Genomic DNA, 17,101 nt, shown 5'->3' with positions numbered 1-17,101 from the left:
AGAGGAGAGAGAGAGGGGAAAGAGAGAGAGAGAGAGAGAGAGAGGGGGGGGAAAGAGAGAGAGAGAGAGAGAGAGGGGGGAAAGAGAGAGAGAGAGAGAGAGGGGGGAAGAGAGAGAGAGAGAGAGGGGGAAAGAGAGAGGGGGGGGGAAGAGAGAGAGAGAGAGAGAGGGGGGAAAGAGAGAGAGAGAGAGGGGGAAAGAGAGAGAGAGAGAGAGGGGGAAAGAGAGAGAGAGAGAGGGGGAAAGAGAGAGAGAGAGGGGGAAGAGAGAGAGAGAGAGAGAGGGGGGAAAGAGAGAGAGAGAGGGGGGAAAGAGAGAGAGAGAGGGGGGAAAGAGAGAGAGAGAGGGGGGAAAGAGAGAGAGAGAGAGGGGGGAAAGAGAGAGAGAGAGAGGGGAAAGAGAGAGAGAGAGAGAGGGGAAAGAGAGAGAGAGAGGGGAAAGAGAGAGAGAGAGGGGAAAGAGAGAGAGAGAGAGGGGGGGGAAAGAGAGAGAGAGAGAGGGGGGAAAGAGAGAGGGGGGAAGGGGGGAGGGGGGGAAGGGAGAGAGAGAGGGGGGTGGAAAAGAGAGAGAGAGAGGGGGAGAGAGAGAGAGAGAGATGGATGAGGAGTTCGGGAGGCTTTCTTTGCAGTGCTACAGCTCTGACTGTGGAGCATCAGCAACTCGAGAGGAAGCTTTTCTGTATATGTAAGCTACAATTTGCTAAGTGCCAGCATTCTGTTGGCTCTGGTACCGCCGTCGCCACACTTCCTGGATCTTTTTGCACCATTTGTGTGCATTTCCACTGGGATCCATTAAGTAATATGTCCGGTTAGGCTGCACAAAAAAAAACAACAAAATAAGTGACATTGTAATAGCTTTGTATCAGCTCACTGATACTCCCCATTATAAAGGCTCACTTTACTTGCATACATCTCCAAGGGAGGCACAGAACTCAAAATATTCTCATCAATGTTTCTTGCTCAAATGTAGCTGTATTTACCCACTGTGAGATACTAAGAGTTGGATTCAGAGTGCTTTATATTGAAGCACTTCCATAGTACCAACACCATAATGGAGCACAGGATAGTTGTTGATCCCTGCGCAATTCCACAAAAGGACCCTGTTGTATTTTGGAGTCACCTGGAGGGTCCAATCTGCACTCTATAACCAGTTCAAAACTGATTTTATATCATCACTGCTGCCACTTTGATTTTTGGGTTTTATACGACACTGTAGTTGAAGCATTCCAGGACCTTAGCCACGCTAGCAATTGGACTTTGGTCTGACTACAGGAACTGAGATGGCATTAATATAACTGTAGCTTAAGAACAAAGAACAAAACAGCACAGGAACAGGCCCTTCGGCCCTCCAAGCCTGCGCCGCTCATCAGCCCAACTAGACCATTTGTTTGTATCCCTCTACTCCCAGTATGTTCACATTCATTAAGAATTCAAGACTCATGAGCATACATCTTGGACAGTAACAAGCACCTTAAATTTAAGCCACACATGGCTCTTCACTTTACACCTCCCTGGGTCATTTTCTCGTATTATATTATGAAGCTGAATTGATAGCCTAAGCCAGGGGCTCACAACTTCCCTCTCCTCCGAGGCAGCAGTGCTGACCGTCATGGGGCAATTCTGGCAGGAAGAGCCAGAATTTGGTTCCACGTTCTTATGACACACAGGCAGATGATTTTTCTTTGCTTGCCATGGTTCAGAGGTCATGGCCAAAGGTAACAAGTGAGACATGAGCGCTGCTTCTAGAGTCACAGAACGGTGAAGAAAAAACATTGCTTCCTGCTCTCAACTCTACCCACAGTCCACACTCAACTGTTCCCTCCCTAACCCGTTTTACATGTGGCCCAACCAAAATGACCGAATATCACAACTGGCCCTCACTGTTCAAGTCAAAGCCCTGCATTGGAATGATGTTGCGCCACAATCTAATATTGAAGAGTTGGCAGTGGATCTACCAATTACAATATTTTATTATTGGATCCAGGTTCATGCATAAAACAAACTGTCCATCCAATACTTACAGTATGAACAAAAAAGGTTTTGAAGTTCTTGGCTTCTGGACGCAGCTCCTGTGACCAGGGAATCTCCCCTTTCAGAATCTTGTTGACAGGATCTACATAATAGAGGTGGGGGCCCTCAGTGAGGAGTAGCTGTCGACGTCGTGCAAATAGACCCTACACAACCAAAACAAAACACCATCAGTTAAAGCAACAAGCATGATTTATCAACACAAAGCTCTTCTGGAACTGGGCAAAGCCACAGCTATATCAAGATTATTGTGGCAAATAACGGACACAAAACCCGATACATCCTCAGTTCGTCCGTCTCATTTGGGCAATCCCACCCCACCAGAATCAGCTGCTGATGTTCCACCAGTTATCAGCTTTCCTGAATAGCAATGAACCAGTATCTCAAATATCCACCACTATTTCTTCTGGTCCCCAGTATTACGATCCAGTGCCGATGTGTCAATTCCTCTCTCCTTTCAGATTCTGACAGACTTTACCCAAGCACTGAGGTATTGAAAGTTTAAGTTTAAAGTTATTTATTAGTGTCACAAGTAGGCTTACATTAACACTGCAAAGTTACTGTGAAAATCTCCTAATCACTACACTCTGGCAACTGTTCCGGTACACTGAGGGAGAATTTAACATGGCCAATGTATCTAACCAATTGCATTTCCTTCCCCTTACAGCCCTTCTATTCTAAGTCCAACATTTCCACTCATCACAGATTATTCTAACCTCAGCTTCTTTTGATATCATTATTCAGGCTAACATCAAGCCTGAGGCCTTTGCCTCACCCAAATGTTCCATCATTCAGTTTAAATCATGGCTGACGCCTGCCTAGTTCCAAATACCCACCTTTGCTCCATATCCCTAAACACCTTCAGTTATCAGAAATCCATCAACCTCAAATCAACCTACTAAGCATCAAATGCTGTTAGTTGAGAAATTACAAACTTCTGAAGTCATATTTGACTCAAAATATTTACTTTGTTTCTCTCTCCATTAATGCTGTCAAGAGTATTTCCAGCACTTTTTATCACTAACATTTACCATTTTTGCACATAGAAGTGCTTCTTAGCTTTATTCCTGAGGGGTCTGGTTCTTTCCCCTAGTCCTAGAATTTCTACTCATGCTCCCTGCACCTACCCTATCATAAAGAAGCTCTCTTACCCTGTCAGATCTCCTTAATATCTTAAAAACTACATTGCACAATATTTTTATAATCTTTGTAACTTAACCCTTAGAGTTCAGGTATCATTGTAGTAATCTATGCTGCACTCCCTCCAAAGTCAATACATTCTAAGACATTGTTCAGTTCTGTGCTCCGTGCTTCAAGTGTGATCTAATCTGAATTTTTTATAGCTGTAGTGTAACGTCCACCCCCTTGTACTTTAGGTCTCTTGGCATAAAGGCCAGTAGACCATTAGTCTAAGAGTGCAGCGTTCTGACAATAGAGTATCTGAAAGTCATTCTAGTTTGCGGCTCCTGTCCTGAAGTAAATCTCATGCATTTTAGAATTTAGAACTAGGCAGGAGAGCAGAATCGAGCAAAGTCCATTCAGATTTATAGAATGACTAGAACCATCTTCAGTAGCGCCAACACAAATACAACAAATATTCCTGGTAGTGCAGTATGACTGCCTTGCTGCAGTCCAGCAACATCCTTGATTTGTGACAAGGTCAACAAATTGCATGAAGGCAGTGGATTATGAAGTGTGATTCCACAACTGCTTTTCCATTCCTCGCACTCAGCTTTAGTAAGCTGAGGCGACGGTGCAGAGGGACCTCGGGGTCCTTGTGCATGAGTCGCAAAAACCCAACCTGCAGGTGCAGCAGGTGGTCAGGAAGGCTAATGGGATGCTGGCCTTCATAGCAAGGGGGATTGAATATAAAAGTAGGGAGGTCTTGCTGCGGCTGTATAGGGCATTGGTGAGGCTGCAGCTGGAGTACTGTGTGCAGTTTTGGTCGCCGTACTTACGCAAGGATATTTTGGCCTTGGAGGGAGTGCAGAGGAGGTTTACTAGGCTGATACCGGAGTTGAGCTATGAGGAGAGGCTGAATAAACTAGGCTTGTACTCGTTAGAGTTTAGAAGAATGAGGGGAGATCTCATTGAGACATATAAGATGATGAATGGGATGGATAGGATAGAGGTGGAGAGACTCTTCCCGCTCAGAAAGGACAGTAGGACTAGGGGACACAGCCTCAAGATAAAGGGGGGGGGGGGGCGGTTTAGAACGGAGTTGAGGAGGAACTTCTTCACTCAAAGGGTGGTGAATCTCTGGAATTCTCTGCCCACTGAGGTGGTGGAGGCTGCCTCGCTAAATATTTTTAAGACGCGGGTTTATGGGTTTTTGATAAGCGAGGGGATTAAGGGTTATGGGGAGAGGGCGGGAATGTGGAACTGAGCCACGACAGATCAGCCATGATCTTATTGAATGGTGGGGCAGGCTCGAAGGGCTAGATGGCCTACTCCTGCTCCTATTTCTTATGTTCTTATGAGACAATATTTGCAGGCTGTATGGATGTGGAAGTGTCCACATTAGAAAAGTAATAATAATGAAACTTTTCATCTCCTGGGGACATAACAGATTACATTTGTGGAGTTTTCTCATTAGATCAAAGGAATCTTACATCACCAAAGATAGCTCTTTGGCTCAGCATGTTGGTACTGGCTCATTGCAAGAGCAATTCACTCATTTCCCTGTGTTTACCTGCGCCCCTGCAAACGATTCCTCTTTGGATAATGGTCCAATTTTCTTTCGAAAGTCACAATTGATTTTGCTTCTACCACATGCTCAAAGTACCTTCCATATCATTGCCGCTTGCTGTGCAGTTTTTCCCGATGTTGCCTTTGCTTCTTTTGCCAATCACCTTAAATCAGTGTCCTTTGGTTCTTGTTCCACTGGGAACAGTTTCTTCTGAACAACTCTGTCCAGGTCCCTCATGATATTGCATAACTGTCAAATCACCTCTCAACTTTCTCTGCTCCAATCTAAATAACTGAGTTCCACAACTCTGAAATCATTCTTGTGAATCTCCTCTACATCATCACCAATGCTTTCACATTCTTCTGAACCAGTGTTTTATACAGGTATATCATAACGTTCTGACTTGTGTACTCCATGCCCTTTCTTGTAAAGCCCAGGGCCCCACATGCTTCATCAAATACTTACTTACTCTGTCCTACAACCTTCAACCACTTGAGCACATACGCCTCCAGGTCCCTCCGATCCCACATCCCCTTTAGAAATTTAGCTTTTTATTCTATACTGCCCATCAAAATGAATCACTTCACACTTGTCTGCATTAAATTTCATCTGCCACATGTCTGCCTATTCCACCATCCTATCTATGTCCTTTTGATGTTTAATTCTATCCTGCACACAGTTCTTTTTCATTCATTCAAGTGGTGTGCGCATCACTGGCTAGGCCAGCATCTATTGCCTGTCCCCAATTGCCCTTGAAAAGGTGGTAGTGAGCTGCCTTCTTGAAACGCTGCAGTACTGTGTTGTAGGGAACACAGCAAGTCTCACAACACTAGGTTAAAGCCCAACAGGTTTATTTGGTAGCAAAAGCCACTAGCTTACGGAGTGCTGCTCCTTCATCAGGTGAGTGGGAGTTCAGTTCACTAACAGGGCATATAAAGACAAACTCAATTTACAAAATAATGGCTGGAATGCGAGTCTTTACAAGTAATCAAATCTTAAAGATAAAGACAATGTCAGTGGAGAGGGTTAAGCACTGGTTAAAGAGGTGTGTATTCATAGAAATCATAGAAACCCTAAAAAGTACAGAAAGAGGCCATTTGGCCCATTGAGTCTGCACCAACCACAATCCCACCCAGGCCCTACCCCCATATCCGTATATATTTTACCCAATAATCCTCTAACCTATGCATCTATGGTCAATTCAGCATAGCCAATCAACCTAATCTGCACATCTTTGGACTGTGGGATGAAACCAGAGCACCCAGAGGAAACCCGCACAGATATGAAGAGAATGTGCAAACTCCACACAGACAATGACCCAAGCTGAGAATCGAATCCAGGTCCCTGGAGCTGTGAAGCAGCAGTGCTAACCACTGTGCTATCGTGTCTATTGTCTCCAGATAGGGCAGTTAATGAGATTTTGCAAGCCCGGACAAGTTGTGGGGGGTTACAGATAGTGTGACACGAACTCAAGATCTCTACTGAGGCCGTCCTCACGTGCGGAACTTGGCTATCAGTCTCTGTTCAGCGACTCTGCGTTGCTGTGTGTCGTGAAGGCCACCTTGAAGAACACTTACCCGGAGATCAGAAGACGAGTGCCCATGACCGCTGAAGTGTTCCCCAAAAGGAAGAGAACACTCTTGCCTGGTGACAGACGAGTGGTGTTCATTCATTCATTGTTGCAGCGTCTGCACGATCTCCCCGATATACCAAGCTTCAGGACATCCTTTCCTGCAGCTATTCAGGTAGACAACGTTGGCCGAGTTGCAAGAGTATGTACCATGTACCTGGTGGATGGTGTTCTCACGTGAGATGATGAGAACAATTTAGAACACATGGTACATTGGAGTGACCACGCAGACGCTATGACAATGGGTGAATAAACATCGCTCAATAATCACCAGGCAGGAGTGTTCTCTTCCTGTTGGGGAACACTTCAGCAGTCACGGGCATTCAGCCTCTGATCTTTGGGTAAGTGTTCTCCAAGGCAGCCTTCACGACACCACAGAGTTATTGAGCAGAGACTGATAGCCAAGTTCCGCACATGAGGACGGCCTCAACTGGGATCTTGGCTTCATGTCACACTATCTGTAACCTCCACAACTTGCTGGGCTTGCAAAATCTCACTAACTGTCCTGATTGGAGATAATACACATCTCTTTAACCTATGCTTAACCCTCTCTCCACTCACATTGTCTGTGCCGTTAAGACTCGCATTCCAACCATTATTTTCAAAATTGAGTTTGTCTCTTTATATGTCCTGTTTGTGAACTGAAATCCTACTCACCTGATGAAGGATCAACGCGCCGAAAACTAGTGGCTTTTGCTACTAAATAAACCCGTTGGACTTTAACCTACTGTTGAGAGACTTCTTACTGTGTTTACCTCAGTCCAGCAGCTTCACATTGTAGGGAACAGGCATTGAAATTAAGAAGGGAGTTCCAAGATTGGGATCCAGTTCACAATACTTCAAGTTTTGTCATCTGAAAATTTTAAAACGGCTAAGGACTAAAGTCTAGGTTCATTTATACATAGCAGAAAGGGCAGGAGTCCTGACACCCATTTCATCTGAACCCCACTATAAAACTTTCCTAGTGCATGAAAAATAACCACTCGCTACTGCATTGTTTCTTGACATTCAGCCAACTTGATATCAATCCTGCTACTTTCCTTTTTATTTCACGAGCTCCAACTTTGCTCACAAGTCAATTGCACAGCACTTCATCAAATGCCTTTTGGGAGACCATGTATAGCACATCAGCCACATTATCCTCAACAACCCTTTCTACAACCTCAATGAAACTTGAGCAAGTTAGGTAAGCATGATCTCCTTAACAAATCCCTTCTGGCTTTCCTTAATTAACTCACATGTGCCCAAGTGACAGTTAATTTTGTTCCAAATTACTGTTTCTGAAAAACTTTCCACCACTAAGGTTAAACTGACTGATCTGTAGGTGCTGAGCTTACCTTTAAACCCTTTTCCAACAAGGGTTTAAACATATACAACTCTCCAGTCCTCTGACAGCACCCCAAGTAGGATTGGAAAATTATGACTGTTGCCGTTACGATTTCCTTATTTCCCTCAGTATCCCTGGATGCATCCAAACTAATTCTGGTGACTTATCAACTTTAACTACAGCCAGCTGCTCCAATACCTCCTTTCTAATCAATATTTTACCTGTTCAGTGTCTCAACAGCCTCCTTTTTCACTATAACTTGGACAACATAGGAAAGACAGATGCAAAGAAATGATTTACTAACTCAGTCATGTCCTTTGCCTCCATGCATAAATCCCTTTCCAGACTTGTAATTGATCCCACTCCTTTTTAAATCATCCTTTTACTACTGATATGCTGTACAAGACTTTGGATTAGAGTCCTGCCGCAAAAAGTGACCTGCTGTCAAAAGTTTTTTATCTTGCACTTATCAAGGCAGACATAAGGATGTCAAATTTCAAAGGGTGCAAAAATACATTCCATAGAAGCAAAGGGTGATGGCTGGCTGGAAAGTCAACCCCAGCTGGTGGAGGCAATGTCATGGACAAAGACACCAGGGAACGACCACTCCCCCACGCTTTTGTCTAATGTGCAAGAGATGCAATGCCTTCACAGGTTCCTTTTGCCTGAACACAGGTCCCTATGTATGAACATATGCAGCTTCCAACAAGCACAAGGGAGTTACATTGCCAGCCTGACTGACAACCTTAAATTGTCAGTTAGTATTTTACTGAACACACACTCAGGATGGTTCAGCAAGTGCTGTCAATTGTGGAGTCACATCTAACGTTAGACATTCTGTTCTGAATTTTGCAAGCATGATCTAGTTGAGTAGATGCTGTTTGATATGGTCAGCCATAGGGATGTATGCCTGCATATCTGGCATTGCACCAGCATTTTCCTGTTGGATTGGAAGTATAGAATTCGCTTCAGTGCACTCTTGGAACTCCTGCCCCTCTGTCCTTTACACTATTACTATTCTACTGTAACTACTCCATAATTCTTGCACTTCACTGTAATTTATTTGCAAATTTATTTCACTACACCTTTTCTACTAGTTGATAGCCTATTAAATAAATCAAGCAGTATGATACTTCTTAAGCTCCAGCCAAATACATTCTGTCCTTGACCCCTCTAAGGCACTTCAATGTTCACCTCAATATATTACCAGACAAACTGGAGTAGTTCAAGATGGCAACCAGTACTTTTCAAAGACTGGAGATAAACAGAAAATGCTGGTCTTACTGCAGCATTCAAATCCCATGAAATAATATTTAAAAATGAAATACTGTTATCTGTCTGCCTCTTTTTCCTTATTTATCATTCATGAACACCTTTTATTTCAGAACATTTAGTACCCAGTCCTGTTTCTCTTTGTGGTAGGGTTGCCATTATTACAATATCATATTTCCACGTGCCTATCTGCATCTTCGGCTCATCAACCTATTTGTCAGACCCCATAGATTCACAGTAACCCTATTTTAGAATTTATTACAGTCCCTCTTACTCTGACCCCACCTAGAAAAGGGAAGAACTACCCTGGACCAAAATGCCAGGGACAAGAGCCTGAGTAGGCAACCAGATCACAGCTTTGACTCCCAAATGCTACAGCATGAAACGACAGGTGGCAGAATCTCTTTCACATTGATGGAGCATTAAACATACCTTCCTTTTATCGACTGGACCCATCTTCAGGATTAAATTGTTTTCTACAAACTGGTGCCTGAAAGATAAAATGCTTGTATTATTGACACTGTGCAAACATATTGAAGAACTGCAGAACAGATGAGCAGCAGCAATGTCCTTCCAGCAATTTTATAAACTTGTGTTGGGAAGGGAAAAGAAAATCCATCTAACCTGCACATCTTTGGAATGTGGGAGGAAATCCACACAGACATGGGGAGAACGAGCAAACTCCAGACAGTTATCCAAGGTCAGAACTGAACCCAGGTCTCTGGCACTGTGAGGCAGCAGTGCTAACCACTATGCCACGCCTGGAAAGTGTTATTTATTAATATTCCTTCATAGATGGAATACCATTAGCATTTGTTGCCCAATCCTAATTGCCTTTAGAAGATGGTGACGATTCTTAAACCACTGTAGTCTGCGTGGTGTAGGTACACCCACAGTGCTGTTAAGAAGGGAGTTCCAAGCCTAACAGAGAAACAATATAGTTCCAAGTCAGGACGGTGTATGGCTTAGAAGGAAACTACAGGTGGTGTTCCCGTATATCTGCTGCCTGTCCTTCTAGGTAGTACAGGCTTTGGGTTTTGAGGGTGCTGTCAAAGATGACTTAGTGAGTTGCTGCAGTGCATCCTTTATATGGTGGATGCTTCTGCCAGGGTGTGCTGATGGAGGGAGTAAAGGTTGAAAGTGGTGGAATGGGTACCAATCAAGCAGGCTGCTTTATCCTGGATGGTATTGAGCTTAAGCGTCGCTAGAGCTGCACTCATCCAAATAAAGAGAAAATTCCGTATTCCTGACTTGTGCCTTGCAGATGGTGGACAGGCTTTGGGGAGTCAAGAAGTGAGTTACATGCCACAGAATTCGCAGTGGTATTTTTCCAAGTTAGGATGGTTAGTGGGTTGGAGAGGAACTTGTAGGTGGTAGTGTTCCCACTTATCTGCTGTCCTTGTCCTTCTAGATGGCAACAGATGTGGGTTTGGAATAATCTGTTCTTTAAGCCACTGTTTCTGGTCAATGGTAATTCCCAGGATTAGAAAGGTGGGGATTCAGTGATGGATGCTGTTGAATCAAGGGAAGATGGTTAAGATTCTCACTTATTGTAGACGGCCATTGCCTGGCACTATGATACTTATCAGCGCAAGTCTGAATGTTGTCCAGCTCACGATGCATACGTACACAGATCACTTCACTATCTGAAGAATCACAAATGGTACTGACCACCACACAGTGAAAATCACTACAACTTATGTTTGAAGGAAGCTAATTGACAAAAAAGCTGACAATAGTTAGGCTTAGGACACAACTTCAGGATAATGTCCTGGGTTGAAATGATTGGCCTCCTGGACCTAGTTTGGAGTGCCAGGATGTTGTCAGGGACCCACAGCTGTAGCCAAGATATTCAATTCAACCATTGTTTGATATCATGAGTGACTTGAATTGGCTGAAGACTGCCATCTGCACAGTGACTACTAGATGTACTGCAGGAACTTGGGGTCCTTTGACAGCACCTTCCAAACCCACGACCACTACCATCTAGAAGGACATGGGCAGCAGACACAGGGGAACACCACCACCTGGAAGTTCCCCTCCAGCCACTCACCATCCTGACTTGGAAATATATTACCATTCTTTCACTGTCACTGGATCAAAACCCTGGAATTCCTTCCTTAACAGCACTATAGGTGTATCTACACCACCGAAACTGCAGCAGTTTAAGAAAGAAGTTCACCATCACCTCCTCAAGGACAATTAGGTACGTGCAATAAATACTGGCCTAACCAGCAATGCCCACAGCCCATGAATGAATAAAAAAAGGTGATCCCGGAGGCCACCAACATAAATCATTCGTTAGGCATCTCTTGTTGAAGATGGTTGCAAATGTTTCAGGCTTGTCTTTTGCATTGGCATTCTGGGCTCTTTCCTTACTGAAGATGGGATAGTTGTGGAATCTCTGCTGGTGAGAAGGGCACCAGGAGAACTCCATGTTCCTCCACCATTTTATCAGCTGGAGTTCTGGGAAAGGAGCTATTGTAGGTGCTGTGTATTTGGGAGATGGCCAAACATGAAGGGAAATGTTAAATAACAAAACACATTGACGCAGCGTACCAGGGATTTTTGTTGGCTTGTTTCTCAAGCAGCAGCCGTTTATCCTCGTCTGTAAACTGAAGATCCAGCTCAAACGAATTGTCGTTGAGGTCGTGAACGTACTGCTCGATGTTACTGCCTGACCTCTGGGGTGGGCTGGGCTCAGGTGTAGACAGTGATTGTGACGAGCTGGAAGGAGCCACCTGCATGCAACCAAACTGGCTGAGTAGGTCATCATACTGCAGCCAGTCACCAAGAGGGAGAGAGAGAAGAACAATGTCAGCTTAATAACTTGCATCTCGGAAATGCTTTCACATTTAACAGAGAAGAAAAAGGCAAATCAGCAAGATGAGAGGAAATATTTGAGGGTGAAGGAGGGGGAATGTGAAAAATAGCATCAAAGAGAAGGGAAATAAAACTGGAGAGAGAAAGAAAAGGCAGGAGAATGGAAGTAGGACAGAGAGCTCTATTTGGGAGGAGTCAGTTCCGGCACAGTCTTGAGAGGCTGAATAGAACCTGCAGTGTAGCAAATTCTGCCAAACTGCAACTTCCTCCTCCATAAAACACCACAAAAGATCTATAAGAGGATCTGGAAGGTAGGGAAGTAGCAAGGTAAACTGTTCTGTGAAAGAATTAGAAAGAGCATGGATATGATAAACAGAAAATAGGCTCATTTGTTATAGGATATCTCAGTGTAAAGAAACAGAAGGGCTGTACTGGGAGTTATGGCTGGAAGAGATTTTGCAGTCCAATTCTGATATCCATGCCCATGTGCACATAGATGGCAGCACAGCATCATTCTAATGCCATGTTAAACATCCCAGATGTGGATTCCAGTGGCCCATGTTACTATCCAGAGCAATTTAAGATCAAGCACAAGAATGTCAAAAACAAGGTGGTGATTATTAAAGTACAAAACGATAAAAGTAAAAGCAGTTTGGAGCAAGGTTGAGAGCACTCACATTGCCATAGCAATCCTCGTCATCCTCAGACATTGCTGGGAGATAGGCGGTGAGTTTCGGGGGGATCTGAAGGTGCAGATTCTCCCAGGCAATAGGTTCAAAGAATGGATGGGCTTTGAGGAGTCCATAACCTCCCAGCTCTTCACAGCCTAGGCGTTTGGTGTGTTCAGACACCTAGAACATAATGGTAAGGAAAGTATCATTGGTATTAAAAGCAAGAATACCCAAATAGCTCCAAGCTCTCGTGCTCATTCCATTACTCTCTTCACCCGTGAACTTATTCGGTGCTGTAATAAAGTCTGTTTAATTCTCAATAGTATAAATTTACTAACCATACCCTACAAACAGCAAATCAGATGTTTGACCCCAGTTACTTTGCTTTGGTAGGGGAGGCATGTTGGCCAAAATACCAGGAGTACTCCACGGTTCTTCGAATAGGGCGACTGAATATTTTACATCCACCTGAAGTGGGGCCTTAACACATCATCTGAAACATGCACAGCAGTCCCATAGTAGTGCACTGAAGTACAGCTTGCACTAGAATGCTCACATGCTGGACTGAGTTTTGAACGCAAGACAATGCCTCAGGCAACTGGGAAAAGCCACGAAACAATGGCCTGACCCAATAATCAACAGCTCACCAAGTAACAATTCTATAATCACAGCATATGAGCTTTCAGTTAGCAGAGTCTGCACTTTGCCAAACATTCATTTTGCCACAGCATGCTAGCATATTAGAAAAATAAACAGATCAGACATAAATAATTAGGTTCATAATTTACAGGTTTTAGGGAAGAGAAATTGTGTTTGACTAACTTATTGAAATACTTTGATGATGTAACAAGCAATTAGGGGGAAACTTGTTGATGTGGTATACTTGGATTTCCAAAAGGCATTTGATAAGGTGCAATTCAAAGGCTACTACACAAAGTAAGAGCTCATGGTATAGGGTGTAACATGGATGGAGGATTCACTACCTAACAGGAAGCAAAGAATAGGGATAAATGGATAATTTTCAGACTGGCAGGTTGTAACTAATGGAGTGTCACAGGAATATGAGCCTCAACTATATCAATGACTGTGATACGAAAACATGGCTGTTTAATTTGATGATGCAGAGATAGATACGAGTGTAAATTGTGAAGAGGGCATAAGGGGCAGAATTTTCTCACCCACCCGGAATCATAGAGGGTGGACAGGATCACGCAAAGGTTTGTTGACCTTGGGCAGGATTTTCCTGTCTTGGGGTGAGCGTGGATGGAAAATCCCACCCAAGGAGTCTGCAAAGGAATGTAGGTAGGTTAAGTGAGCGGGCAAGTATCTGGCAGATGTGGGAAAATGTGAACTTGTCCATTATGAGGAAAGGTTGCACTGCAGTGTAGAAGAAAAAGTGATGATCTTATTGAAACAAGGTAGACTATGATAGACTATGAAGCTAAACTAGCACTAAATATAAAAAAGGATAGTATGAGTTTTTACAAATATATAAAGAGGAGGAAGCTGGCTAGAGTGAATGTTGGACCCTTAGAGGATGACAGGGGGGGATTTAGTGGTGGGAGATGAGGAAATGGCTGAGGCCATAAATAAGTTTTTTGCCTCGGTCTTCACGAAGGAGGACACGAATAGTTTGCCAGAAGGATGGTAGGAGTTGAGGGCCTGAATGTGATTACTGTCACTGGAGAGGTAGTGCTTGATCAACTAGCGGGACTGATGGTGGACAAGTCCCCAGGACCGGATGGAATGCATCCCAGGGTTCTGAAGGAAATGGCAGAGGTGATAGTAGAAGCCTTAGTGATTATTTACCAAACTTCGCTGGATTCTGGGGAAGTGCCGGAAGATTGGAAAACGGCTAATGTTACGCCGCTGTTTAAAAAAGGTAGCAGACAAAAGGCAGGGAATTATGGGCTGGTTAGTTTAACGTCTGTTGTTGGAAAAATGCTGGAATCCGTCATCAAAAAAGAAATAGCGAGGCACCTAGAGAAGAATTGTTTGATAGAGCAGACGCAGCACGGATTCATTAAGGGGAAGTCGTGTTTGACAAATTTATTGGATTTCTATGAGGATGTGACTAGTGCGGTAGACAGAGGGGAACCAGTGGATGTGGTGTTTCTCGATTTTCAGAAGGCGTTTGATAAGGTGCTGCACAAAAGGTTGTAGGGCATGGAGTTGGGGGTAAGGTGTTAGCGTGGACAGAGGATTGGGTGTCTAATAGGAGGCAGAGAGTTGGTATCAATGGGTGCTATTCTGGTTGGCGGTTGGTAACTAGTGGAGTGCCACAGGGATCGGTGCTGGGGCCTCAACTATTTACCATTTATATAGATGATCTGGACGAGGGGGCTGAGTGTAGGGTGTCGAAATTTGGGGATGACACAAAGATGAATGGAAAAGCAAATTGTGCGGAGGATGTGGAAAGTCTGCAGAGGGATCTAGATAGGCTAAGCGAGTGGTGAGGACCTGGCAGATGGAGTACAATGTTAACAAGTGTGAGGTTATCCACTTTGGCAGGAATAATAGTAGGAGGGATTACTATTTAAAGGGCGAAAAGCTGCAGCATGCTATGGTGCAGAGGGACCTGGGGGTCCTTGTGCATGAGTCGCAAAAACCCAGTCTGCAGGTGCAGCAGGTGATCAAGAAGGCGAATGGGGTGCTGGCCTTTATAGCGAGGGGGAGAGAATATAAAAGCAGGGAGGTCTTGCTGCAACTGTACAGGGCACTGGTGAGGCCGCAGCTGGAGTACTGTGTGCAATTTTGGTCACTGCACTTGTGCAAGGATATTTTGGCCTTGGAGGGAGTGCAGAGGAGGTTCACTAGGCTGATACCGGAGATGAGGGGGTTGGACTATGAAGACAGACTAAATAGACTGGGTCTGTACTCGTTGGAGTTTAGAAGGATGAGGGGGGATCTTATAGAGACATATAAGATAATGAAAGGGATGGATAGGGTAGAGGTAGAGAGATTCTTCCCGCTCAGAAAGGACAGCAGGACTAGAGGGCACAGCCTCAAGATAAGATTGGGGTCACAACCAGACCATCTATGATCTTATTAAATCACACAGTAGGCTTGATAGGCTGCATGGCTTGCTGTTCCTAATAGGTATGCAGAAGAGGGAGTTGAAGCTGACAAACTGTTACAATCCAGTCAGCAGCAGAAGTGAATTAGAATGGAACTGCATGCACAGAAAATGGACAAAGGAGGCAGCTACTTGGCCCATCACATTATCTTTTTGAAAGAGCTGTGCTCAGTTGTAGAATTAATACAACACAAAAGGATACCAGTCTGCCATATTTGTGCTGACTCTCTGCAAGAGCAACTTAACTTGTCTTGTTTCCCTCGTATTTTCCTTGTTGTCCTGAAAATTACTTTTCTTCAGATTGAAGATTTCAGAGCTGGATCCCAAAAGTCTAATAGCACCTCAGTTTGATAAAGGATTCTTTTACAAAAAGTTCTCATTTCAAAGGATTGTTTAAGAATTCCAATCTCCCTACAAAGTGATTACTGCATCTGTACATTCGGTGCCTGAGTTTTCTTTTCATGTTCTCAAAATATCAGCCAGCAAAAAAAACAGTATAGTTATTAAAACTGTCACTCACAGGTAGATAAATCTAGTGTGGTCTTCAGATTAAGGGTGTAATTTGAATCAGGAATTGTGGATGCAATGCCGTACCATGTAAGACTATGTTCATTAATACTGATTTGAGATTAGCTATTCAATGAGAAGCTAGGAATACAATTGGCTGGAGTAGGTCAGGATTTTGTCTATGGCATAGTCTGGGGAACAGAGACATTAAGTTACTTACCAAAAGTTGCTGCACCAATTCTTTCGCTTTTGGGAAAAACTTTTCTGGGAATTCATATTCTAATTTAATAATTTTTTGGAATATGAGATATTCATTGCTGTGGAGTGGAAAAACAATACAAAGATTAACAATCAGTATTAAGTAGATTTCAAGACAATTTGAAAAAAAGACCAAGCTTTTCAAATCTTGGATAAGACCTTCATGAGTGGTATATTAACTGCAGGTCTGGCAGTGGAGGAGGGGTGTCCAGGTCTTGACAGCACTCTCCAAGACCTGGTAATTGTACAAGCCAATTGGTGCACAAAGCCTTACAGATTAGACGGTCATGTGCAGTCCAGTCAAGTTAAGTTAAAGGACTTCTGCTGGTGCTGGGATAGGGAATGCAAATAGGTTCGATACCTAGATAAAACGGCCATAAGCAGCTATGGTCTCAGTACTCACTAACAATGACTTGTTGAAAACTACAGAGATGAAGATCAGATTAATCTGTTAACATTCCATATGACTAAGCACCTGCTCACACCTCCACATGAAGGCTGACTATATGAGGTGGTGTGGAAGCCTATGGAACTTCCCTCAAGGCTGCAAGGGGAGGGACCAGCATTATGAATAACATACCAAGGGCTGGCATCTTTGATGACTCCATTGTTTAAGTGCAATAACTCTTTTGGAGCATTTTGGTCCTGGAATGAACTATAGTCTGTGCAGGGTGAACTGATCAACTAGGTTGACAGAAGAGTCACAACTTGAGTTCAGTATTTGTGGACCAAGACTGCTGCTCCTGGGCACATTCCAACAGCCTCTGCTGGGAAAGATACACACTGGGCATGGCTGGCATGCAAACAGCCTACTCAAACAA

The 17,101-nt window shown here is 43.8% G+C and overlaps 1 protein-coding gene across 1 annotated transcript in view; it reads right to left on the bottom strand.

Annotated features, from left to right (window-relative positions):
* Positions 1–552: 552 nt before the first annotated feature.
* The window catches only part of LOC145354667 (3-phosphoinositide-dependent protein kinase 1-like), a 95,383-nt gene continuing 78,834 nt past the window's right edge, over positions 553–17,101 (bottom strand). Inside the window, exons 9-14 of the mRNA XM_080206100.1 lie at positions 16,243–16,339; positions 12,446–12,619; positions 11,505–11,722; positions 9,378–9,435; positions 2,021–2,173; positions 553–813 (exon numbers count right to left, since the gene is read on the bottom strand). Coding sequence (XP_080062226.1) covers positions 700–813; positions 2,021–2,173; positions 9,378–9,435; positions 11,505–11,722; positions 12,446–12,619; positions 16,243–16,339 — 814 coding nt within the window. The 3' untranslated portion in view covers positions 553–699. The remainder of the gene's footprint in view (positions 814–2,020; positions 2,174–9,377; positions 9,436–11,504; positions 11,723–12,445; positions 12,620–16,242; positions 16,340–17,101) is intronic.

Source organism: Carcharhinus amblyrhynchos, chromosome 18, assembly GCF_965287045.1.
Source record: "Carcharhinus amblyrhynchos chromosome 18, sCarAmb.v2.hapA, whole genome shotgun sequence".
NCBI lineage: Eukaryota > Metazoa > Chordata > Chondrichthyes > Carcharhiniformes > Carcharhinidae > Carcharhinus > Carcharhinus amblyrhynchos.
This window is presented reverse-complemented; position numbering and strand designations above follow the sequence as displayed.